Here is a 26,249-nt window from a genome sequence, read left to right as displayed (position 1 = left end):
ACATGCAGGGCACATAGAGTTGGATGGGGATAAGGAGGCTCTGCTTTGTTAGGAGGCACAAAGGGCTGTTCGCCAGGGCACTGGCCTCCCTTTTCTGTTTAGTTTCAGCTTCCCTTAAAATTCCTGCTGTTTATCCACTTTACCCACACGGGAGCCAGAAGCCTTCCTGCTATTTTCTGTCAAATTAAATTAATGGGGAGAAAAAACAACTACACAGATGCTCTAAATCCCAGGCTAATGCTGCTGAGTTTTGGCCCTTGTATCTTCTCAGTGCGGTTCAAAAGCAGCCCTGGAGACACTGGGGCACTCGGAAAGCCAAAAGAGCAGCAAAAGCTGTGTTTAAACCGAGAGCTGGATTTTTCATTTTAGTTCTGGAAGGTGAGATGTGGGGTAAAATCCTTGATTTGCCTGTGATCTCTCTGCACGCATGTGCATGACCAGGCTAGTTTGCTGCGAGCAATGGACAGGAGGTTTTCATTGATACGTTGATCAATTGAGCTTTTTTGATAAAATTATTGTACAAAAAAAATTTGTTGGGAAGCTTCTGTGAGTGTGAGGGAAGATTCTGCCCCATCTGCAGCTCTATTAGTCCAGCAAACCACCAGGGAGAGACAAGATGGAAACTCAGCTGCTTGCACAGAGCAATGGGCATGCGCTTTGTGGATTTGGCATTTCAGGGGGGTGATTTGATTTTTTTAAGATGACTTCAAGCTTTCTCTCTGCCCTGTAACTCTTCACAGACAGCAAGGGAACCAAAGAATAGCTCCAGAATAAATCGCCCCAGTCACAAATAGTGTCAGGAGCTTCTGCAGCCGCTTCAGGGCAGAACCGCTGTGTCCCACAGGCGCAGATGCGGTTTTTGTGCAGGGAAATGATTAAGGCAGAGGTTGCGACAGCCGCAGCGTGGCACCAGCCATCTGCTTATTTTTTTGCTTGTTTTATTTTCAAGTATGGAGGAGAGCCAAGGGAAGAGGGAAATGGGCTTCTGGTTTTAACCATATCTAAGGAGCCAGATCATCCTTCTCTAAGCTGCTTTTATTTGGCTCTTTCTAGGCAGCTCAGACCTTCTCCTGGCATCATAGCACCTCTCTGATAGCAAGTGCTGTGCTCTCATAATTCCTCATCCTGCACTTTCTTTCCTTCTCTTTCTGGTTACCTGGATTATTGAGTTATAAAGGAAGTTCTCACAGGCTCCAGATTTAGGGCTGAAATCTTGTGGCACTGTTGGGATTTTTGCAGAAGTGAAGCTCCGCACACGCGTTCACCTTCTCTCTTAACTCCCACCCCCTAAGAGTTTGTTTTTACAAACCTTCAGGTGGATGGAAGCAGTTTAATGAGTATTAATTATAAAGAGCTGTTCTGGCCTCAGTGAAAAGCTGAGGCTCTGGATCAGGGTAAGAGTGAAACGTGGAACATCAGGGATCTGAAGCTGTTGGAGCTACTCATGGTCGATGCCAAGGACGTGCTTAGGGTTTTGCTCAAAGGACTGATCCTGTAGAAAATATGTACTCTGAGCTTCGTTTGCTGTCAGCTTTTCATTGAAAACATATTACTAAAGTAGGTACTGCGTGCAAGATAAAGAGCAAAATTTGCCAAACTAAATTTCTAAATGCTAATGTTAGTTGAGAGCATGTTTTTTGTGTTGTTTTTATTGCAGTTTGGGAGATACACTTTGGAACGGCTGCCAGCAGGACACTTTGTTTCCACAGTGTCTTTTGCTGTACTCCTGCTTCTTCTGTTAATGTGGCACATCTAGAAGCATAAAGGAGTAATTTTAAAAGTGTATACACCATGCAGTGTTTCATATGGCAATGTTCTTTTACTTTTTGAAAATTGCTAGGCAAAAATCTCTAAAATATATCATGAACCATCAATATGCTTTTCTTAATTCAGATTCAATTCTTCAGCGAGAGCCTGCCGTCCCCAATTTAGTCTGTCATATGTTAAAATGTCAGATTTTCACCTCTTAATTAAAGTGGGTATGGTAAAGTGAGATATCGGTGAAGAGGTTCTTCAGTGTAGCACCAATGCTGAAGTGTTCAGATAGTTTTCACGTACAGACTATGAACCTTTTCATTACATCATGTCCCCTGTAGGTTATGTACAGGTTACCCCACTGCTTCAGAAGAGTTTGTTTTTGCTGTTCGCTCCCCATTTCTGACTGACCACCCAGCACTGCAGCAGCCTCCTTCTGCACCTGGTAAAGAAAAAGGTCTGGCAGCCAAGGGGTTAAAACTTCTCTTGCTTCCTTTGCTTTTCTCTGCTTTTTACACAGAATGCTAAAATCAGTGCATTTTTTTTGTTGTTGTTTGTTTGTTTTTGTTTTATTTTCTGATTAAAACCAAAAATGGACTGAAAGTGCTTTTCTCTCATCTGGCATGTGACACTCTGTAAGGAGAGGGCATAACTGTTTCTCCATGTAATAAAAGTGGCAGTCATTCCTAGCACATGCCTTTATCTTTTTTTTCTTTCCTTCCCACTGATAATTTTGCACAAACAAGAAGTCTCTGCAAAGACGCTTTACAAAATGCAGCTTAACTTCATACATGGCTTTCCAAGACTCAGCAGCATGGATTAGAATGCGTGGAGCATGTTGTTACGGCACGAACTCATTGCAACTCTTCAACAGGGTTCAACAATCTTTGGTTGGATTCATCTTGGATTTGCAGGATTCCTCAGACAGTCTGCTGACAAAGGTTCCTTCCTGGCTTCTTTTCTAGGAGTTCAGACACTGGCATTGACTCCCTCTGTTTTTTTCCAGACCATGGATTCAATCACAAAGTCTTGACTTGTTTAAAACCTGCAGCATGTTGGAGGTCTGCCAGGGCAAACTGCAGATCCTGTCCGCCAAGGAATCTGGTGCTGCTTAACTTTTAGGCAAAACACAAATGAAAGAATCAGCCTTTCTGCTGGGAACATTGTGGTGTGGGACAAAGGCTTCGTTAGCAAAACACGAATGGCAAAGCACTTAGGGTTCCATGTGTAAAAAATTCACCATTCTCCAGAAAACATGAGCAGTTCCCTTTCTGCTCCCAGCTGCATTTGTATACATCAAGCTACAAAACTGCATCGCACAGCTTAAAAACCGACCACCTCAAATACCCTTCTTCCCATCCTGCACCGTGGTGGGTGCTGTGCTTTTGTGTGCGTTGCGGTGTGCGTCTGCAGCGACAGAGTCCCCTGCAGCCTCGGTGAGGGGCCCAGGGGAGAGGAGCCAGCCTTCCTTGGCCTTCCTTTCAGTCTTGGGAACCTCGTTGCCAAAGTGGTTGCAAATTGCAAGAAAACATCTGCAAGGGCAGCTAAATTAACATTTATGCTGACTTCTCCAGTTTGGCTGTGTGTAGTCAGTGAATGACGTTTTATTCCTCCGGATGACACTTTGAAGGGGAAAAAGGACCTGTGTTCCTTTGCTTCCTGAGGATGCTGGTTTCAAATGAGCTCCTGTGGCATTCTGAGTTACGTGTACAAGTGAAATCCTGGCTCTTCATCAGGTCCAATTCTTCTTGGGCTGATGCTGACTGTACACATGGCTAAGCCCATTCATCCCCATTTGCACAGTTGCCTAATTATCAGCAGCCAGAGAGTGCAAGCTGGCTGATGATGTGCACTGGCTTCTCACATGAGCAACCCATAATTTGAGTACTTTTTTTTAATGTTGAAGGTGAACTCTTGACACCAAGGAGTTTGCTGATAGCTTTGCCAACAGCTTCATGAGGGCTCTGAATCCATGTTCTCTGTTTAGAGAATTAATACATTTGGATTTTTTTTTTAAGAAAACCAGCTCTGAGGGGGAATCACATTGAATGTGCCTCATTCCAGCAGAAGTACATCATAGGCTAGAGTGCCATGCTGGGCTTTGGGACTTGTAGGGTTGGGTGATCAGATGCGTAAGCACCAGCTAGAAGATTATCTACCGCCAGCAGATCAACTATAACAATTTCATTGCTTGCTCTGTGATCTGTGTTGCTTCATGGCACCTTTTCAAAGAGAACTTGCATCAGAAGTAGTGGTCCCCAACCTGTTGTGCATCTATGGGAGGGAATGCTCAGAGCCTTAAAATTTTCATTGGGTTGATGAATGCACCTGGGACTGGATGTGATTACTGCTTTTGAAGCTGTTGGCTCAAAGTTGCCTGACCCTTAAATAGACAGTTTGGTTAAATCCCTTCGTAAATATCGGGACATTTGATTTGTGGTTGGGTAGATCTACTCTAATCCAAATGGCGGTGAATCCAAAACTGCTTCTGCACCTCTGAATTTCCTCACCTGGCAATCATCTTTACTGACCTTGCTTTTACATTTTGATATAGGTCTTCCTATATTCATTTTTCTTTTCTATCTGCTTCGCTCAGTGTTTAAAATAAACCCCAAACCCCGAGAAATGAGAATGACATTTACTATTAAATGCTGGAGGCACAAAATGTATCTGTTATATTTCTCAGGAATTGTGTTTCTGTGCTGTGGATGCGTGAAGGGTAAGATAAACCTGAGAGCTGCCCTCCCTACGAATCAGCTCGTATCAAGTAGTTGTCAAAATAAATGCATTACTCAGCTTCTTTGAGGTGCTTACAGGGCTATTTCGGTGCACTCTCATTTACCCACAAAGTGAAACTGCTCCATCTGTCAATAACCATTACTCACATCCCTATTCTTAGTAACAGCCTATAGTGAAAGCAAACATGTTTGCCCAAATTCTGTCTGCAGAAATATCCATGAAATTCCCAATAACTTCTGTCTCCTGAATCTTTAACTTCAGCATCCATTACAGCAATATATCTGAAAGCAATGTGGACCTGTGCAAAACTAACTTGTAGTGAAGAGCTCAATCACCAGCCAATGCAGACTTCTGATAGTGCCTTTAGTTTAGTATTTAGGAGGAATTTAGGTTTAGGAGGTACTTCTATGCGTCTGAAGGAAACTAGGGCCAGTACATGATGTGGTTCCATTGTAGGTTTGAGAGTGACTGCAAAATGACTGTCCAGTGGGAGAGGTGCTGGGTGCCTGCCTTCACGAGCATGGCTCTGTGTAATGATGGCATTCGTCTTTCACTGCTCTGTCATTTACATTACGTCTTAGGGACCAGCAGCGGCAGGGACTTGCACTCTGTTCTTAGCTGAAATGGGAATTACTTTTTAACTCAACGTGACAGCCCATAGGGCGGTTTCATTTACGTGTCTGTCCCCAGATGCATCATTTTGGCTTGCAGCATCTTTGTTACAGGCAATGATCCATAGCAAGAGAGGACTCTATCTTGGCTTCTGGTTTTGGTTTGAGTGGTCAGAGTTCAGATTAAGAATACCCTTTCAGCCATAAACAGGGTAGGTTTGTTCTAGAGTGATGCTCACATTCATAATCGAAGAGCCCATCTTCATATCACTGCCACCTTTTCAAAGACAGTTTAACCGTAGAATTGTAGTTTTTTCCATCTTCCATTTAGTAGTTACTTGAAGCATATTTTAAACCTGAGGAGGAGTACTTTGGTGTAAGTGCTGCCTTGGAGAACGCTTTTTGGTTTTGTGTTATTAGTCATGAATGCCTTCCCTGTGATTTTGTGTATCTTCATCATAAAAGGGCAAAAAGTAGCTGCACGGTCAGGATGGAACCGTCCCATGTGTGGCATCTCCCTTCTGAAAGTCTCAGCTTAAACTGGTCTGTATACGTGCATATCAGTGCAGACGTGGGTGGTGCCACAGCCTCCCCCAGCTGTGTCTTTAAGAAGAAAGCAGTTGTGGCTTGTTTTTCTGCACTGAGCTCATTCCTCTTGGTGCCTCTGTGTGAGGAGCAGCTGAGTGCAGAGCCCCTGGGGAGTGTTTGCTGTGACATGGTAGGCTGGTGAATTGATAGGGTTGTGCTGACTTTCCTGTCCTAGGCCAGGACATGACATGCTGCCTAAGTCTTGGTTTGGGTCCTGAAGGAGTCTGCAGCAGCTCAGACCTTCAGCCCCGATCCTTCAGGCCCAGCTTTAACCAGGCACTCCCTGTTGCTGAGTTGGGCTGGGAGTAGCGTCTGAAGCAAACGAGAAATTTGTTTACCTGTGAAATTTGTTCCCGTGATTTTTCTGCTAGGTGGAGAGGAGGAACATGACTGAAAGTCAGCCACTTTGCTGCCCTTGAGAAAAAATATATTCACGTTAAAAAAGAAAAGTAAATAACATGTTCCTGTTAAGTGCCTGTTAGTTATACATATTACATCTAAAAGTAATTATCATTTAATTAGCAGTCTAGCGACAGTGGAAGGAGATGAAGTTACAGTTGCATTGCATTTATTGCCAATAGCAAGCAAAGGGACGTGCTCTTGGCAAAGCAGCTCCTGCAGGAGCCATTCGGACCTGCTGCTCACTGAGCGCAAGCAGCTCCGGGCACCTGAACCTGCGTGGGGCTGCAGTGCGCAGGACAGTGGGGACCCAGCAGTGGTACCCAAATGTACCTGTTGCAAGTTTACCGTCACTGATGCCTACTTTTTCCACAAGGGATTAGTTGTTCCCATTTGAAAACCCGTGGGATTAGGATTAGGTGCCGGATGAGGTGAGCGCATGCAGCCTGACACACAAACTCTGGCCTCCATCTCGGGTACTTTTAAGGATAAGAATTTCCTCTTTTTTCTTCCCTTTCTCCTGCACCAAACATTATGTTCTAATAAATCAGGTGTTGGAAATGCCAAAAGATCATGTGTTGAAGTGAATAAAGAACAAGAAGTCTTTCAGCTTCATGCAGTTGAGACCCAGCCTTAGTCTGTCCTCATGTCACTGTGATTTCCAAAGTGGTGCAAATGCAAGTCCCTGTGTCTAGAACTACCTAAAAATATTGTCTCGAAGAACTGGAAAATGGTTTAAAAGTGTTTGCTGCCTAGCTCTGTGTGTTAAATCTAAGTGTTTTGGAGAACTGATGAAGACGTCTCCTATTCTGCTCTGCCCAGTGAGGTGGATTTTGGTCCCTGCCAATTAGCAGAAAAGAGGTTTTAAACTTCTTCTAGTGAAACTTTGAAGTTAGTTCCTGACGTTGCCCTGGGGAGTTCTGCATCTCTAGTATGGAATAAATATGTCTGATTTGCAAATACAAACACTACCATTTTAATGAAAAGTTCACGAGACTGAAAATCCTGAATAAGCTGTTCATGAGGGCGCTTCCCACTTGCATTGAAGAGGCAAGTGATAGTCGATAGCAGGAAAAGACTGTGACCTTCTCTTGATTAATCTTTAAAGGTGCGTGCTCACTGTACCTACCGTGCGTTAAGTAGTAGCAGCTTTCCCGTGCACGGCATGGTGATGCACAGTGTGGGGAAGAGATTGGGGAGTGATTTACTCTCACCTCCCAGCTCAGATTAAAATTTCAAGCTGCTTTGTTTTGCTAGAATTTTACCTCATGCTGGTTAGCGTGTTTTAACTAACGAGATATAAGAAAGCATCTATTTTCCTAGGGCAGACAAGGCTTTGTTGCTTAGCTCCTGGGTTTGATAGCAAGATGTACTTTGTCTGGATGCTCTCAGTGCAAGTAAAACATAACAGCAAGTTCCATATCTGCTTTGAGTGTAAGACCTCTAGGGGACCAGTCATTTAGGAAAAATAAAAACAGGTTAACTAAATTCTGCGCCTTTCTGACTCTTCATCCATGCTAATCTGTACTCCCTTGTATTCCATGTTGATGTGCAATAGCTTTCCAGACAGGGAAAGTACTTAGCATGCTATCTTTTACATATTTTTCAGTGGTTTCCAATACGAGCTAATACATATGTGAAAATCATGCTTTGTTTTGTCTCATCCTCCAAGTCTGAGACTGTGGCCTCTCCTGTATAACTGTTCCTAATAAATCACTATGAGGGATCACTATTGCTTTGCCCAGTTCTGCCTTTGTGGATAAATGGGTGACCATAAACTGATGTTTACAGGCATGCAGTTGTGCTACAGTGGCTTGTGGGAAAGTGTCTTTCCCCATGCCCTAGGCTCACCACTGCAGGCCAGGGGCTTTGCACCAAGTGTAAAAGACTGGGTTTCCCCCAGGCGTCTGTCTCTGTGCTGCCTCCAGCAATAGCTCTGCAACTGCCATTAAATCAGCTAAAATGAAGAACCATCTTTTAAGGTTGTCCCAAGGGAGAATCTTGTAATTGCAACGATTTCCTCAGAACCATTCCTGAACAGATACTGAGTCTCATTTGAGGGGTGATTATCAAATTAACCTTCTCCAAGGTGGCTTCTTCAGTGCTTGTACTCAAGTTTGCCATTTTTAGGCTCAAAACCACACACCTCAAACACTGTGATGCAGCATTGCTCCCTGTGCAGACAGCTCAGAGAAGAGCCCAAATGTGCTTGTGCTCGTAAAGCTTCACGGCCCCAGGCGAGGATCATTCCCATCTCACAGACATTGGTCCAAAAGGGTTTCTCAGGGGTGGTTTCTTCTGCTGGGGTCCCTACAAGACCACTGTGGGAGATGGTTGGACAGCCGGCACGTGACCTAAAAGTCTTCTGCTTCCACGTGGCTGTGGAAACGGGGTTAAGTACATGGGGCCTGTGGGTTAAAGCTTTCACCTGGCCTCTCTGACCTGGCACACCATGGTGTCATTCAGGCTTCTGCCTCATTCAGTGTGTTTGTAAAAGGGTAGATAAATGGCATTTAGTCAAGTTCTTAAAAGTTTTGAGGGCAAATGAGGTGCTGCTTCTCCTTTGCAGAAGGTAAAGGGCAGAGGGTTGGGAATGCAGGGACCATGGTGCTGGTAGATGGGCTTCAGTGTCGGCATTAGTCAAAATCTCTGCAAGCAAACAGTGCTGATCCAGGTGAGGGAGATGTTTGGGGCTGGAGTTAGAATTCATATGAAAAAATACGTACAGCTGGGGACTGTTATTACCTGCGCATGAGCAGCCGTATTTTGACTGCCTATAGCAGCATGCATATCTGCAGGAAAAGCCCTGATGAAAGTGCTGGAGAAAATGGGAGCATGGAGGTGGGTGTTCAGCAGGCATCCAGTGACATCAAGTGTTGGGACATCCTTGTTTTTTGCAAAATATGCAAGGAAGGAAAATGCTTTTAGATGATGACCTTGGCAACATTTTTTTTTCTCCTGCAGGGGAAATTCTACAGTTGAGTTACAGTCCTGAGCCTTGGACATGTAATAGTAATCTGCTTTATGCTCACATGCTGTATCTTAACACACCTTGGGCACGGTCAGGGTGTGCATGCTGCTTTTGTTGCTGCTGGTGGCCTAAAGCAAGGCTTGAAGCAGAAAAACGTGTGCACAGTTCCTTACTTGTAAGGTTATTATCTACCAGTGCTTTTCTCACCATAGATTGCTTAAATGTGGGAGGAGTCCAGCATGTGTAACAACAGCGGTAGATAATTCAGCAACTTGAATGCAGAAGTCACTAAAGTGATTTATTAAACGCTTTCTCTCAAGACCTCGTAGGTATTATACTCATCTGATAGATGAGGTACAGAGAAGTTCAATGATTTGCCTGAGATCACAGGGTGTGTCACTTCCTGACGTGGAAATCAGAGCAGGCATACAACAGCGACAAAGTCAGATGTATCTTGAGCAAGGTCACAGACATGGTAGACATAATAGATATTTTCAAAAATACAGAGTTTTCATAGCTTCTGTGTCATTAGAAGTTAAAGCCGTATTAATCTCCAATAAATTCAGGAAAGGCATTCAATCTAGCATCTCTTTTATGTGGTATCTCTTATTTTTAATTTGTTTCACAGATTCAGTAGTACTTAGCAACAGTGGGAAAATAAACCCATTCGAAACAGACAATTAAACAAGGTCACTGGGGCAGGGAAGCTAGAATTATTCAAGAAACAACTATTGCAGATGCCATCCTGGGAATAATACTAAGCAAGGTACGCTGCTGTGGGCTACAGTGTCTTTCCTTCCTAGAAATTTTATTGCGTTCTCTTGAAAGACATTCAGCTTTTATCTGCCCACACCATTACACAGGCAGTGAAGGGAAGCTGAGAGCCTGGCTCCTGCCTGACTCTGCATCTGCACTTAGATGCCCCTCCATGGGAGGCAGAAACAATATATATTTCTCCTTTGGAGAGGCACTTCATCTGTGACAGTGGTTTTCGGGCTGTTGTGATCAGCATCTTGCCCTTGCGCTGGTGCGCTGTTGTTGGTCCCCTCCCGCAGCTGCCCTGGCACTGCAGCACCTCCATTACTGCAAACTTCTTGAATTAATTATCTGAAGTTCATTGTTAAAGCAAATGCTGGCTCTATAGCAGGCATGCAGGCCACGTCTGCCCTGTGTGTTTGCTTTTTGGAGAAGATGGAGCAAGGGGAAGGGGTGAGATGAGCACTGGATCTTTTGCATGGCTGTTGTACTTTCGAGGAGGAGGCTGGGGAGGACAGTTCCACTCATCCTCGTACCTGCTGTTGCCTCCTGGAAGTGGCCGAGCCCTTTCTGAGGACAGGGAAGGCAGAGCAAAGCATGGTAGGGGGGGGTTGGGCCAGGCTGGGGACAGAAGGGGACAGCCCCTCGCTGGAGAGGCCTGGCCAGGTTTGCCTTTGGGCCTGTGTTTTGTTCTGCCCGGCCCCACCACCTCTCCCACACGAGGAGCTGTCCTGCTCTGCTGCGATCTCATTGCAGAGAAGAACGGGGTCACGTCCAGCGCTGGGCTGTGCCCGAGCCCATCCTGTCACAGTCTCACCACCCTCGTCCCCAGGGCAGCTCCCAAGGGTTTTGAACAGTCACTAGCTCAAATGCGACTGAAGGCCAGGCTTGTTGTTTTACCATTCACTTCTAACTCATTCAGTTCCTCTCTTCCATTTCTGACTGTTCCCCAGCCCCAAGTGACCAGAATTTTCCTCTGTGACCTTGCTGTAAGACATTGCAGGTCCCCATGAGACCGGCGTGTTGCCTGGGGACGCCCCAGGGTGGCACTTGGGGCGCTCAGCAGAGATGCTGCTCCTCCAGCACCCCTGACGGTCCCGCAGCATCCAGACCGGGCCCAGTGCCGCCTGGCGGGCTGGGGTCGCTGCAGGCTGTAGTCACCTCGTGGCTGGACAGTCCCCAGGCCACAGTTCGCTGCCAGAGCAGAGAGTTTTGTACGGCCTCTGCCCACAGAGCTCTGCTGCCCATGGGCAGGAGGTTGGGCACACGGGAGCTGAAGGGATCAACTCGGTTTTATGACCAGAGGGGTCGATTCTTAATGGCGCATCATTGTATTTTATTTCCACACACGTATTCTCTTGCTATAAACCTTTGTGTTATACATCTTGGTCTTTATTCTATAATACATTCACCATCCTGCAAATTAAGAAACATAGAGGTGCACAGCGCCGACAATCTTTTTTTGTTTGAAAATTGGGTTCTTAATTTCATCTGGGGCCAAAAGAAAATTGCTTTATCACAGATTGCCATGTAAAATAAGTAACAATCGTGTTCTCCTTAACCCTGGTGTACTCAGGGAAATAATTCGCAGGCTACTATTGGAAGCTATGTGCTTACTTTCACCAAATTTGATAATTTAACTTAAATTTTCTACATGTTATGAGTCTGTTTTCAGCTCTCCTGAGGCAGATGTGATGACTGTTGGGTGGTCAGTGTGGGATCAGGTGTAAATCCAGTGCAGGACTGGGGGTGAGATCAGAGCTGATGCTCCTCAACTGGTAAGTTCAGGCCACAAGCTCAGGGTCTCCTCGTGTTTCCTGCTGAGATGCTGTATCCTACCAGTGACTGACCGCCAGCTGAAACGTGGAGGTGCAGAAGAAGAAAATTGTACGTAGTTTGGACAAGTCTGAAACCTCAAGATGCAAGTGAAAATGTTTGAGTTTAGTGCATTAAATGAGGAATGGCAAGTTTGGGAGACGTTAATGAAAAATTACATCTTTCTAGGCATGTAAAGTACCATCGCAGATGTGCTACATGTGGTGCCGTGTCTCCTAAAGGTATGGGATTGTGTTGTTGAAGGTAGAGCAGCTCCATGAATGATATTTATTAAAAACAGTGGCACTTTAATGGAAACCAGACACCCCAGCAAATTCTTAAAGCATGTTCTCAGTCTTCCTGTACTCAGGGGTATGACCACTAATTATTTTTTTAATATCTTTTTTCTACATATTTTATGACTTTTGCTTTAGCATAAAATTGGAAGCAAAATCCAATTGTGTAGGAAAATTAATTTCCTTGAATTGAAGAAGCAATCTACTTGAGACTTTTTAATCATTAGATGGTAACTGTGCACTAAAGAAAGGAAGACCATTAAAGTAACTTAATAGACTAGGATAAACGTTTTCCCCTGTATGTTCTTCATCTTTATTTAGAGATTCATGCTGAGGATATTTCATAAAAGCTGTTCTTCTTGACCTTTTGTCACTTGCTGTATAGAGGAGCCAACAGAAAAAACGGCAAGGAACTAACGCTGTGGATTTTTGGATACAAAACCAATAATTCTGCTAAACATCTCTGTTCATCCTTTTCTGCCAATTTCTGCTTTTCCTTTCTCATTAAAGAAAAAACAGCTATCGGGACAAATAAATACATTGAGCCGAGCTGAGCTGTGTGATTTTTAAAAACAAACTGTGTTAATACTTTTAATTAAGGGGCAGAGGAACAAGAGGCTTTATCAGCTCTTTGTCTGCAGGCCATAATTTCATTGTGGATGGGCTATCTATTATTGTAAACGTCCACCTTTTTGAAGGATTTACTACAAAATCAAATGGTGTTTTTATTTAAATTGTTGAACGCGGCATGATTCCTCATTTATTTAATATGGAGGCATTGTTACAAAGAAGAATGTAGCACTTAATTTGTATTGCTTGAGGGATCTCAGATCCGCTCGGGAGCGCAGCTTTGCATGCTTCATGGTTATCATTTGCTGAAAACAGAGTGTGCAGGAAAATGAAGAAGAAGAAAATGTGAAGGTGAAGTTGCAAAATCCCTATCAGGCTGTTTCTGTAAGCATTTTAGGAAGGATGAGTGACTATCTGGTCTACAAAGAGAAGGAGTGTTGCAAAATAATGACAAAAAAACCCATTCTTGTGTGGCAGTCTAGGGCAGGAGTGGACAGTTTGGGAAACTTCTTTTTCACAGTCCTTTAAATTTGTGCTTTACGAAGCTGATAACAGCATGGCCAGCTCCTGGAACTGGTGGCTTTTCAAGTGTTGTGGGTAACTGAAAAATAAGATTATTTTATTTGTAATGATTAAAAAACAAACAAAAACCACACTCAGTTTTGCTTTTGCCAAGAGGTTAGATTTTTGTTGTTAAATGACTGTGGCATGCCCTCGCAGTGAGAGCATGGGGCTCTCCATCCCTACCGAGTCAGGCTTTGTGGCTGGTGCCTGGTCTCTGGGGTACAGCTCCCGTGCACGGCTGTTGAGGGGTATCCGGTTCAGAAAACCTTGCTCACCTGGTGGTGAGCTCCCAGAGATCTAAATGATGGAGTCAGAAATACAGATTTATTTGGCTGAAAACTTTGGTTTTTTTCCTGTCAGTGTGACTGGAGAAGTCAAAGGTCCCTGGGTCTACCACATCTGTTCCCCATGGAGGGGACAGGCTGGGTTGTTCCTGCTCAGTGTAAAACCAGAGACGCTTAGTTTCTATTTAATTCCAGCAGGTAATGTAGGATGATGGAGCTATTACATTTGGCATCTCTAACGTGGTTATCATTTCAGAAAGAATTGTTTCTGCTAATGGCAGTTAACTTGCTACAAATAAAGCAATAGAATTGAAATCTTAAGTACTAGAGTGGCAGCAAACCATGAAACATTACACCGCTTATTGGAGGGAAGGCCGAGCAGGCTGTCAGGGAAGAAATCTATTGAAAAAAAAACATCTCAAATGGATTCTGATGCTAACTAATTTAATATGGCAACAACATTTAGCTGTTCTACCAGTCTATCAAAAGTATTAAAATGCCTATAAATAATAATACTTAAGTGGCTAGAACTCTTCATCCGAGGAGCTCTGGGGTTTCGCAGGGACAAGTGTGGCTGGCTGTTGGCGGAGCCGTGGCAAGGCCCCTGCGGGGTTATCGCATGCTGCAGCCACCTGTGTGCACCAGGGTCCCCCAAAGGCTGCTGTGGGAGTTACAGGCGTATTGGGCAGCATGGGTCTGATCCTCTCCATCCGTAACCCACGTAGGGGTGGGTCTGAGGGCACTTTCCTCCTTTGTGGTCGCTAAGTGCTTGGTTCAGCCTTGAGTGTGCCCCACAGTGTGGACAACCCATGAACTGTGCTTTGAGCCAGGAATTTGAGGCCGTCATTAAAATATGCCATCCTGTTGCCATGTTTCTACCTCAGAATCCAATTTCCTCCAGAAAGCATGCGTTTCTAAGTAGCCTGAGATTCCCAGAGACGTGGGCTACCATTTGTGTTAAGTCCTGGAAGTGTTCCCCAGGTAGCACAAGGTGGGCGTCTTCAAGCAAGGAGCTGCAGAGATGATGGCCCTCCTGTCCTGCACAGGGCTTTGTTTGCTCAGGGTAGGCAGGAAGGATCCTGAGAAAACAGCAGTACCTTGGCATGGCTCACCTGCAAAATTCATCATCTCCTCCCTGCTGCTCCCTTCAAGTGGATCTTTGTTTTTTATCCTGACAGCATGGATTCAAATGAAAGCAGGTTAAAGGGGCAAATGGTTTTTATATTTCTATTTTAGTACAGAAAATATCCCAGGTGGTAAACTCTCCACATACCATAACCACAACAGATTAGCGTATCCCAAGGCAGCAAGGGCATAATGATACGGTTTTGTTCAGTGCCATGCTCTGTAGCAAAGTGTAATTTTATGGAGAGGGTCACAAGTGTTTAACTGCTCACAAAATACCCCAAACATGATCTCAGCTTGTGGAAATCAGAACAGCATCCTCATCTCTGGGAAGCTGTATCAGAAGGAGATCTGACGAGCGCTTTGCAAGGTAACAAGGGAGGGACGGTGCGTGCGCATGCGACAGCAGGGGTGGTTAGTAAACACAGCCATCTACTGTGTCCTTGAAATTGCATAGTTATTATAAATTAACCCCTGACACTGAGTTTTCTCTCAGTCTTTCTGCTTATTACACTGATGTCATCAGTACTGGTAGTACTGCTCTCATTTTCCTCTGTTATTTTTCTTGGCTGGACTTGCTTGACTTGCTTTCCTTACCTTGCTTGGGCTGCTCCTGCAGAGGTAGGGCTGAGCAGCACTGTTAGCTGGAGGGCATGAGGGTTCACAGGGTAAATGTGAAAATTTCCTCATGCTAACCTAGAGCACCGTAGATAGCAGTGGAACTGAGCAAAAGACACAGCAATGATTCTGTAAACAGTTGTCCTCAGTTTTTGGAGAATTTGCTTCTGCGTCACTCTTGTTGATAGCTGGTGGCAACTCCTTCATGATACGTTATAAAGATCTGAAGTAGAAACTTCATTTCACAAACACTAGTGTCCGTGCTGAAGTTGACTGTGTTACTAGACATGCTAGAAGAAAGTAAGAGGAAGGAAATACCAGTATTTTATTTCCTTCACATATGGCGAATGGAAACCCAAAGAAGTTGTGCCCTTGCTCTCAGACATGGCAAGATGTTTGTGACAGAGCAAAGACCTGAAGACTTTTCAGTAATTTAATCCGAGAAAAACTCTTTCTCCACTCTGTACACATTGAAGCAAACTTGCATTTTGGACAATTTCATTGCAGTGGTGAGATAATGTCTCCAAATGCACAGAGCTCACTCATTGCTGCAGAGTCCCTGCGATCACTGATGTCGGGGACATGTGGAGCCAACGAGAGCTTTGCAGAAATCAGCTCTTGGTCCACTAAAAATTAGAAAATGTCAATAATCTGTTCCATTTCTGTTGTTTTTCTTTTCATACAGGACACCAGCGATGATTGGTTGCTCCTTCGTTGTGCACAGGAAGTTCTTTGGAGAGATTGGGCTCCTCGATCCTGGCATGGATGTGTATGGAGGAGAGAACATAGAGCTCGGCATCAAGGTTTGTCATACACCTGCGAGAAAAAATGTACCCAGCATTATTTAAGGAATCAAAAGCAACGCTTTAACAAGTTAACATAAACAGTTGCTAGAACGCTTCAGGGGAACTGAGCATTGACTTGATTTATAGCATTTTAAATTTAAAGGGGAATATGATTTGGTTTTAGGGGTGAGTGCAATTTATTTATTTTTTTTCCTGGGATGCTTATCTGTGTGACTTCATGCAAAAAGCTACTGAGATGAAATGGCATGCTAACACAAACAGGCCCCAGTCAAGCTGTCACATTGGTTACTCTAAGTTATAGTTCTCTTAAATATCAGGAAAAAGATGGTCCTATTTTGTCACAAGAACAGTCTTAGGGAGGCTGGTGGGACTCTTGTGAGTATCTCAAGAAGACAAGATGCCTGAAAATATTTTACAGGTATTTCACAGCTGCAAATAAAATATGTTCATAAACAGGCAAAATGTGCTTTTAAAAGTGAAACGTTAATAGCCACGTTTTCAGAGCTGTCTCAGTAAATCCATACAGACGTTCATCGTTACGGCATCTACTGTGACAACATCACTTGATTACTATGTACAGTATTAGATGTGGTTTAGCGATTTTAGTGTTTACATACAGTGAAGTGATTCATAAGCAATGAATTCAATGTTCAGAAGCAACATGGGATGGCAAAGCCTATGGAGATTTTTCCAGGCATGGTTTAGAGTACAGCACTTGTACGTTAACAAGCTGATAGGGAGAGACTTGAGACTTATAGCTGGAAAATTGAATTGACTGTGGTGGTGTAAAAATGAAAAATCATTGTTCAGTTCATAGATTTACCAAAGGATATTTGCTTTGCTGGCAAATCAAAAGAAACTTTAAAAATCTATTGTTATTGGCTACAGGGAGCAATAATCTCATTTAAACAAGGGAATAGAAATTAAAGGCTTTAAATATGCCACATAGCTCTTCCCCTTATGAAGTAATTATTGTACATCATCATGCAGCTTGCTTCCTGGGTCTGGAGAGATCCAGCTCCAAACAAAGCTTCTCTTGTGACTATTCTTATTTGTTTGTCTATGGGATTTTTTTAATATCATCATTGTGGAACTAGCCTTCTCACAATTAGTAATTCAACCCATCTGTTAGGTTTTGGGGGAATTTCATGGAAGATTGGCTTCTTAACTAGAAAAATAAGATGGATATCTCAGGGACAACTGATGAACATATGTCTTCTTCTTTTTCACATGCTGAACTTTTTAGAAGAAATATGTAATAAACATCCTTTTGGAAAAAGATAATCCCTCTCTTCCCCCAGTGACTCTTCCAGGCTTCTGTTCCCAACCCGTATGTTTCACTGCTGTTTGCACACCCATGTGTTGTGTGTTCTGGTCAAGGCTTTAAAAACATTGGTGGTTTTGACACCTGAAGTACCTAGGAATTCTACCTTGTAAGGCTGTTTAAACAGTAGATTTTCAAAGATTCCTGAGCTATGCAAATCCATCTCAGTGCAAGTGTCTTATGTGGGCAACCAAGAGCTCTGTCCCATTTCACATGCATTAATAAGTGTTGGCCATTGTGTAGGTAGGTCAGGTAGCTCATATGGAGGGAGCATTCTGTAGATGGTGTATTTAAGATTGCCAGATATTTCAAGTTCCTCTTTACAGTAAGATTTCAGTTATAGTTTACCCAAGGCTAGTTGTTGGTTGTATAAGGAAAGAATCATTACAAATTCAAACAGATGTCAGGTCTCAGATGGATTTATCTGTTTCTAATAGTCCTGTTGTACACAAGCTGCTAGCCCTTCCTCACAAGCTTGCAACTTGCCATGGCTGGCTCTCTAGCAGCCATCTCACGTTACCGGTAACATGGGACTCTTTATATTCAGATGGAACCTTTAAAAAAAATTATTCATGCAGTATTGAGGCTTTTTGTGCTTTTCTGTTTGTTTGTTTTGGCTGTTTAATAGTTGGCTGTAGTTGGAAAAGCAGTTCAGTGGTTCCTGGTTTGTTTTAGTGATTCTTAGATGAAAATATTTACAGAAAATATTTATTTTCCTTTTGATGGTGATACAAATTCTATTCTGAGAATCATGTGGCATTTTAAAAACATAATATTCTTGTATTACAAAAGATGCTCAAAGAACAAAAAATGAGATAATAAACCCATTGAGGCTATGAGAACAAAATTGAAAAATTACAGCGTTTCAGGCAAAAACACAAGCCAGCTGTATTACAGTAAAATTAAAGGTAAGTAATCTGAATAACAAACTGAAATAAATAACTGAGGAGGTTGGGCGGTCCTAACCTAGAAGGATGGCCCAACCGTATGCTAAGCAAGACACTCATTTTGTAAATATGCTTTGCATATTCTAAAATAAGCTGTAGGTATCTACATATAGTGAAATATATGGGCCATGTGCTTCTTTTGGTTGCTGATTTCAGTCAGCTCAATGAGAATATTTCTACATGAGCCACTTAGAAAAACAAAACCCTATTACTCACATTCTCAAGGTAGCTCGGGGCTTGCTGCTCTCCCTTACATGCCGGGGAGCGTCCTTGGGTTGCTCAGATAATAATAATAATAAAGCCATTAAGCGTGTTGTTGCCCTAGGCAAATTCTTGTTCTGCTCATGGGGTAGCTTTGGCCCTGACAAGGGGAACATGTTCTTTGTATTATTGTATTTTCTTTTATCACACTGGAGTGTCTCCAGAAGGTTGTGCTTATTCTCCTCCTCTTGTCCCTGATGTCCACTACTTCACTTCCTGAGGCAGAATCGACTCTAATTCCCTTTTTCTTGGCAGAGAGCGCAGAAGTGTTTGCTAAGCAAGGCAGTGTAGGCTAATATTTCAACAGAGAGATTTTCAATGCATTTTCTTTTTCCAAAATGTGCCTTGCAATCAAATTATAACAGTGCTGGATCGGTCTTATTGCAGTGACAGCCACAAGGACCAAGCGTTTGATCAGCCTGTTCCTGAGTTCATAACTCCCCACGGCAAAGCGTTTGCGGAAATCTTGTCCTCGTGCCGAGCTGGTGACCAGGCACCGGTGCTCGTACAGCTGCTGGAGCCTCGGTGTATGAAGACTGCATCTCATGGTAGTGCACTGGCTTTTAACTTTTTGAAATTTCAGTGTGGTAGGGACTTGGCACTTGGGACTGAGTCTCCCAATTGCATTGGCGGAAGATAAAACTCTTGTTTCCTGGTGCAAGGCGTCTGTAGCTTTCATGCACTCTCACTTCTGTTCAGAAGGGGCTAAAAAACACAAACATCTCTTGAAAAATTGCCATGGCCCTGCTGACTGACCTGCTCTTGGTCTTACCATAGAAGCACATTTTGCCGGGGCTCGCCGAGCTCCCATCACCCGTCCTGGGAGCACGCGGGTACTGTGGACCTGTCCCCTGCTCCAGGCCCACCTCCTTCTCTTGGGCTCAGAAATACCAGCCTGCTCTCCCTGAACAAGCTTTCATCCACCTTTGTTAACCCATTGCTGTACTGAGCAGATTTCTCCTCTGATTTTATGAATCCAGTACTCAATTCCCGTGGCTTGAAAGTGCTGATGCTGCTCAAGGTCCCCACAACTCCATCTGTGAATTTTGGCACTTCTCTGACAGTTTCTGCTCCTTTCATCAGAAGTTTTTATTTTATTTTAAACCCATTTGTGGCTCTGGCTTTTAGTGACTGTGTGACTAAGGAGGAAGACGGCTTTTGCGGCATGTCACGCTTTTTCTCTGCACAGAGGGTTTCGTGGATTTTCATGGTTGGTCACAGACATTTGCTAAAGATGCTCCGTAAAATTGCACGTGTCTATTTGAATAAAGATGCAAAAGGCTATTGCGTGACTGTTGCCATGATTTCGAAGTCTGGGATGGGTTACAAGGTTGTTTTCAGAGGATTTTGTGCTACTGTCATGCATTGCTAATTAAACTCATTTGAGTTGTCTTTTAGAGATTAATTTAATCAATAAGGATATTATTACTCCTTTGATGGTATCATTTGTACGAATTGTCACTTGAAGAAAGCAATTAACTGAGAATGCTTATTAGCTGATCCATCCCACACCTTATTTGTGTAGTAAGAATCGATTATTGAATTCATTAAGAAAAGCACAATTCAGGGATCCCTTTGAGGTTTAATGACTGACTCAAGCCATGTTTTATTACGAATGTTAAATTGTCTGAAGTTTGGGTTGGGTCTTTAAAAACCGTTCTAGAGGAGAACATTGTGCCCCCTTGTATCCCAGATTTTTTTCCCCCAGATTTGTCATCTACCTTCATCAGACCATTCTCCTGGTGCCACCAAGCCAACAGTTGCGTCTATGGAGCAGGCAGAGTGTGTAGCTGTAAGGGCTGGAAATATTGAGCTTGGGGAAGCAAATGGGAGCAGTGAGGGCACTGAGCATTTTGTTGTTATTGGTGATTTCTTTAATAATCAGACTCTCATCCTGCAGCTGCTCAGGCACGTAAGTAACCTCATTGCACTGGCAGTGACATTGATCCTCTCCCAGAGGGTACCGTGCCTGTGCACCCTTTGGTCTTTCAGAAACCCTTAAAATAGATGAAATAACATCTTAATGGTACAAATCTCTTGTGTGCATTTCATCCATGAAGGAGCCCATTTTGTTTATACAAGTACAATTATTCATATGTTGAAATGTTGAGAGGGTCAGGCCCTCAGATGAAAAAAAAAAAAAGCCACCAAATAGTTATATTTAGACTGCACAAGGGAGCTTGACTCTTCTTGCATTCAGAAAATCAAATCCTTCTTTTCCTGCATACATTTTCCATAATGTTATGTTACATCTTTTTGTTATGAAGAATGAAGGTAGGATATTTAGAGCAAGCATTTCTTCTGGCATCCATGGCTTTGTGGGGTCTGGGATGACGTGTGGAGGAAGGGCAACCTGTACCCAGCCTTATGGGAGGCAGGAAATTTCCCCCATGGAATGGCGGGTGGGAGCAGAGGAAGGATGTCAGGGCAGGGCCCTGAGTCGGGAGAAAGCAGCTTTGACTTTTTTTTTTTTTTTTTAATTAAATATTTGAGAACAGGCTTACTTTCCCAGCCTGACTGGGAACACAGGCCCCCCACATCTTTCTCTGATATTGTGCAGATCCCTGAAATGGAGAGTGGTAGATGTGAGTGTAATGGAGAGCACATAAAAGGATGGATATTTGGGTAGGTTTTTACTTGCACAAACCTAATATTGAAATTGTTATTGCCTGTCATCAAAGTGTAAAAACTATTCCCGGTTAGGGTAGAATTTATTTGTATAACACCAACCAAACACACAGACAACCAATATCAGGTGTCATGTATTGACTCTGCGATGTGTGCTACTGCTGTCATTCCAAATGCGTTTTGCTGGGGCTTTTTCTTTGATCATCTTCAAATGCCTCTTCTTTCAGTTCTTCTGATTAATATATTAAAGCCTGGGTGCAGACAGAGATAACTGGTGGTAGGCAGCACCTGAAATCCTTTTTTCACCGCCCTGTCCATCAGCATGGGTGTGAATTACAGCGTTTCTCCGGTGCCTGTCACGTCTGCTGGCTTCACCAGCCACTGCGTGAGGCTTGCGGGATGCAGTGCTTGGTGGGATCTGGCAGATCTGTGCTGGTACATGGTTACGTTTGTTATCTCTTTGAAAAATAGGAGGCTGAAAAGCATGTAATTTATTCATAAGGCTTTATTAGGCTTGTGAGGGTTTGCTAAGATGCAGTAGTTAGGGTTGAATCAAGTTGCTCATGATGTGCAGGGCTTTTTTTCCCCTGTCTGCACCTACCTTTGCTGAGGCTGAATTAGTCATGAAATTATACACGTGGCAGTGAATGGTATTTTTGGAAAGTGTGGGGACAAATTGGCCCAGACTTCTGAGGGAAGGACTTTCAGGTAGGGTTTGCTGCAAGATGCCTCCCAGGCTTTATTTGTGGTGGGTTACGGGAGGTGTTGGCACGTCAGCGGACTCGCGTTTCTGGGTGCAAGGAGAGAGGACGTCCCTGTGACTAGTGGAATGCTTTGGGGTAAAATCACCAGCTATCAGTTGCCTACGTGGGGGGGATGTACTGCTCAAATATCCCCTCTTCTGAAATCCCTGAGGATTGCTGCTGAGGAACTATGAACTTCACGACGTTGGTTGGATGCAGATAGTGCAGATGAAGCACCCGTAGTGGGGGGATGCTCAGGTGGGGCCTTTGGCAGGAGGGGAGGGGGACGAAGCTCCAGGCTCACCTACAAGGGTAGGAGATCTTGGAACTAGGGCAGGACCTGGTTTGAAAAGGGGGGGAGGGGGGGGGGGGGGGGGGGGAGGGGACGGGGGGCTAAACCTCGGTGAGAGTAATGGGAAGGGGCATCTAAGGCAGGGGAAGTTTTGTTTTACAGACATAGGAGCTATGGTTGGCCCAGCCTGGTCTGCACGATGAAGCTGAGCGTGGAGTTGGATTGTGTTTCCTGCCTTGGTTTCTAGGTTTCTAAGCACAAAAAAGCCTCTCTGTGGCTTGGAGCAGCCGTGGCAGAACGGTTTGATGCAGGCTATCACAGATCTGCCTATGGCTTTCCAAGACCCCAGAGACTCCTGCAGTGTAGGAAGCGTTTAAAGAAGAAACACAGAGAGAGAGAAAAAACCAAACCCGCCAACAATATGAACTTAAGACTAGCTTTTAAAAAGTACTTTATCAGTCAGGCACTGAAATCCACTTAGAAATTGGGGCTTAAGGCTCTTTCCGAATGAAAATCGAGTTAACTTGGAACAAAGTAAGAGGCAGAGTAGAACTGACCTTGGTAAAGGTCTTAGAAATGTAGCTTCAGAAATAGCAATATAGCAGCAATACATTACCTTTGTGTATGGCCACAGTCTGTTTATTTGTACCTGTATCTCTGCTAGGGAAGTTGATTTTGCTCTTCAGAGTGGTTGTTGTGTGGTTGGAAGAAATATTTCCACTATTGAACAATATCCAATCACTGCATGCATTTATTTTAAGAGCAGAAATCAGTACAAGTATGACTTCAGATCCTATGTTTGGCATTTTAGTTGTCAGCTCAGTATTTACTGTTGGTGCTTGAAAATGCTTTATAAAAAGCTCCGGTGTAGTTTTCCAAACTGGTAAAATACTTTTCATCAAAGCTATCTCCATGGAAATGGAGCCATATTTTGATTATTTTCTAAACAGGCTATAACCCTCTGCACCGGGAGCCGGGGAGGAGCTCTGCTCTGGCAGCCGCAGCGCCTGGGCGCTTTATAGCTATCCCTCCTTGGGAAGGGAAATTACAGGCAGGCAGCCACAGAGCTCCTGTCTCTCTCTTTCCTCTTGATAGAAAATGATTTGTCATCCCTGCCTGTTACCCACTGACAGACGGAGAAAGGTAGAGGAGGGGGAAGGGACCGCTGTTTTCACCTCAGTTGATTCTAGATTTTTACTGACAAGTTGGTTTTTAGGCCAGGAAGACACCGATCATCTTTGCTGGGAAAGATGATAACTCTTTGTGGGCAATAGGCTGTGTATTGTGGTTGAGATTCACTGGTGGATGAAGAAACCCATTTTAGGACTCAGCCATGCCTTATCTTCACTTGAAACAGGCAGATGTCAGCTATTTACTGATTTTTCACAGGATCAATGTGTGCCTTTGGCAAGCAGTAGTTAGAGATCTGCCAGACCTTGGTTTAACACACTGGGCTGGAGTTGGAGTCCACCCTGTCCGTCCTGGGCCTGGGCAGGGAAAAGCAGATGTGAAGAGCAGGCACAGCACCACAGTGGCTAAAGGGGCTGCGGAGGTTCACAGAGCCCAGCAGTGTGGGTTATTCGTGCTTCTGGGAGGGGCTCAGAGGTGCTCGTCTTTGGCCCCACTCGGCTCCTCTTGAGCAGAGCCTTCCAATGTTGTTTCTTCCACGGAATTTATTGTAACGGGATTTCTTGTAACAGATGTTGTCTGGTGAGGTTGCTCCAGGAGCTCCTCAAGCCCAGGTGCTCACAGCCCTGCCCACGTCCAGGCTGGGGTCATCAGACACCTCCAGTACCTCAAAGACAGGTTGATTTTTTCCATCACATGCTGCATTCGCTCTCAGTCTGTATTTTCACTCTTTCCTGCTTGTTGCTCAAGGGGTGCATCCATTCCTGGCCACATTCCCTCAATATTCTGTGTGGGGACACCGGAACCCCTCTAGGCATGGAGCAGTACCTGCATCACAGTGCGACCCCACTTTCCTGTAACAGGAGTGATGCATTGGCTGGCTGGGCAGGGACACTCTGAAATATGGGATCCAGGTTGCACCTTTCGGGTATTCATCACATCATCAGGCGTTTTAATGACTGCGTGACCCAGGGGCTTGTTGGCAGTCATTGTCGGGTGTTGTGTCTGGGAGGTAACAGGGTTGGCATAGGTGAAGCCATCAGGCTTGGCATAATCGTGTTTTTGATTTCACCTTCTGTTCTTGCACAGAAACTTAACTCCTCCATCAGCAATGGGCATGAGAGCTAAAAAAGGATTCCCTTACCATTTAAACTGACATATTCTCCTCTGTACCACAAGGTGCGTTGGGTTGCTTCTTTATGAGCCTTCTGGGCCCTGCTGAGTGGAAGCAGCCTGGGACATCCCTTCCCATCCTCCCTTCCCTGGCTGTGGTCACGTTTCCAGCACTGAGCCCTCATTAATGTGGGGGATGATGCATGAGCCAGAGCAGTCCTGGCGCTGGGCGCCCGGTGGCTGCAATTCACTCAGGAATTGCTGAGATGCAGCAAAGTTGGACCCCCTGAAAGCCAGTTTTTTAACATCGCTCCCTGGAGAACAACTGTCCTTTAAGTATTTCTGGGTGCTTGAAACAATAACTGTCTGAAATCCGCTTTCTCCTTTCACTCATTGCTATACAAGGTGAGCAGCAGCACATTTACTCTGTGCATGTGCCTACGATGTCTGGGGTATAAATTACCCTATAAAACAAAAAGCAGGCTCATCTCTTCCTAAAAACCAACTCCAAGCCAAACTGAACTTTGTCTTTTCACAAAAAGCATGCTTGGGAAATGCCAAGAGAAAATTTGACATGAAATTACATGCCAATAAATGAGGCTCATATTAAACTGAGATGAGAAATGTTTTTTTTTTTCATTCCATTATATTCATAAAGCTTTCAGAAAGCTCCCTGTTCATCATGAGTGCAAAGGCAAGGTTATTTTTTTTCTTTTTGTCTGTCCTTTCTTATGAGAAAGCCTGACTTGTGATGCACTTTCTGGGACTGTGGGACACCCTGGTCTCTTTCCTACCTCATCCAGAGCCATGGAGTTGATTTTATTACTCTCACCAGTCTCTGGTGAGGTGGTAGCGTCAGACCTTGGAGCGACCCAGTCTTGTCATCACTGTGCTTTGGTTTTGTTTTCTTTCCCCAAGGATAAGGCTCTCTCTCCACTGATTACAGGTTTCTCCTAGGCCTGAGGATTGTTCCTGTTGAAAATGTTATCGCTGCTGTTACACTCTTGTGATTTTCAGCCAAAAAGCTTGTAGTTAGAAGTTCCTGACCAGCTTTTAGTGTGTTCAGTGTCTCCGTAAGGCTTTGCAGTCATCCTGTCTCAAGGACTTCCAGGTCAAACCTGATTGTTTTTACAAACAAAGAGGCTGTTTTCCGAGAGCCCCTGCTGCAGTTGCAGTCTCGGCTCCGAGAGCAGTTCCAGCCATATTTCATGTTCATCTGGGCTCCTCAGAGACACAAAGCGCAGCTGGAAGGCAGCTGACAACCTGATGGGTGATGGCAAGGAATGGAGACTGCTCTGCATTTCCGTGTGTGCGTCAGTCCCGGCTCTGCTGAATCAGCAGAAGATAATAGCGACAACAGTGGCATAAATGACCAAGTGTTGCCCTAGCCCTGTAGCAATGCCAGCTTCTTTCCCAAATTAAGGAAGCCCTCTGTACCGGGAACTCCCCAGCCTCCTGCAAGTGTACTTGAAACATCCCAATTTTGCTGGAAGACCCTGTGTGTCCTCCTGGACTCCCCCTTGAACATCCAAATCCATTTGAGGTCGGTATCCTAGTCTTTGGGATTGCTTTATATCGTTTTCTTATGTCAGCTTTTGGCCAGGTTTGATGGATTTTTCCATGTTAGTCACCTGTTTCTCCAAGAAATTCAGCCCAGCATGTTCGTATGCCAGTCACCTGCCTCCTGACCTTTTGCTTTTCGGTGTTACTGGGTAGGATTTGCTGCTGTGCTGTCACAAGCTCCAGCAAGCAGAGAGTACAAAGCAGATGTAAAACACTTAATAGGGATGGTAACACTTGGTACACGATCATGCCCAGCTCCAGAGCTTTGCAGAAAGCCCTGGAAGATCTCTGCCTCTGGCCCATTGTGTTGTATCCAGCCAATGGCTTGCTTTGCTCAGAAAAAATCCCATATA

At 44.3% G+C, this 26,249-nt stretch overlaps 1 protein-coding gene across 1 annotated transcript in view; it reads left to right on the top strand.

The window, feature by feature from the left end:
* GALNT17 (polypeptide N-acetylgalactosaminyltransferase 17) overlaps nucleotides 1-26,249 on the top strand; it is a 205,417-nt gene that overhangs the window by 117,021 nt on the left and 62,147 nt on the right. Inside the window, exon 6 of the mRNA XM_035559105.1 lies at nucleotides 15,777-15,894. Within this exon, the coding sequence (XP_035414998.1) occupies nucleotides 15,777-15,894 (118 nt within the window). The remainder of the gene's footprint in view (nucleotides 1-15,776; nucleotides 15,895-26,249) is intronic.

Source organism: Cygnus atratus, chromosome 20, assembly GCF_013377495.2.
Source record: "Cygnus atratus isolate AKBS03 ecotype Queensland, Australia chromosome 20, CAtr_DNAZoo_HiC_assembly, whole genome shotgun sequence".
NCBI lineage: Eukaryota > Metazoa > Chordata > Aves > Anseriformes > Anatidae > Cygnus > Cygnus atratus.
The sequence above is the reverse complement of the archived record's forward strand: the minus strand, read 5'-3'. Positions and strand labels throughout refer to the sequence as shown.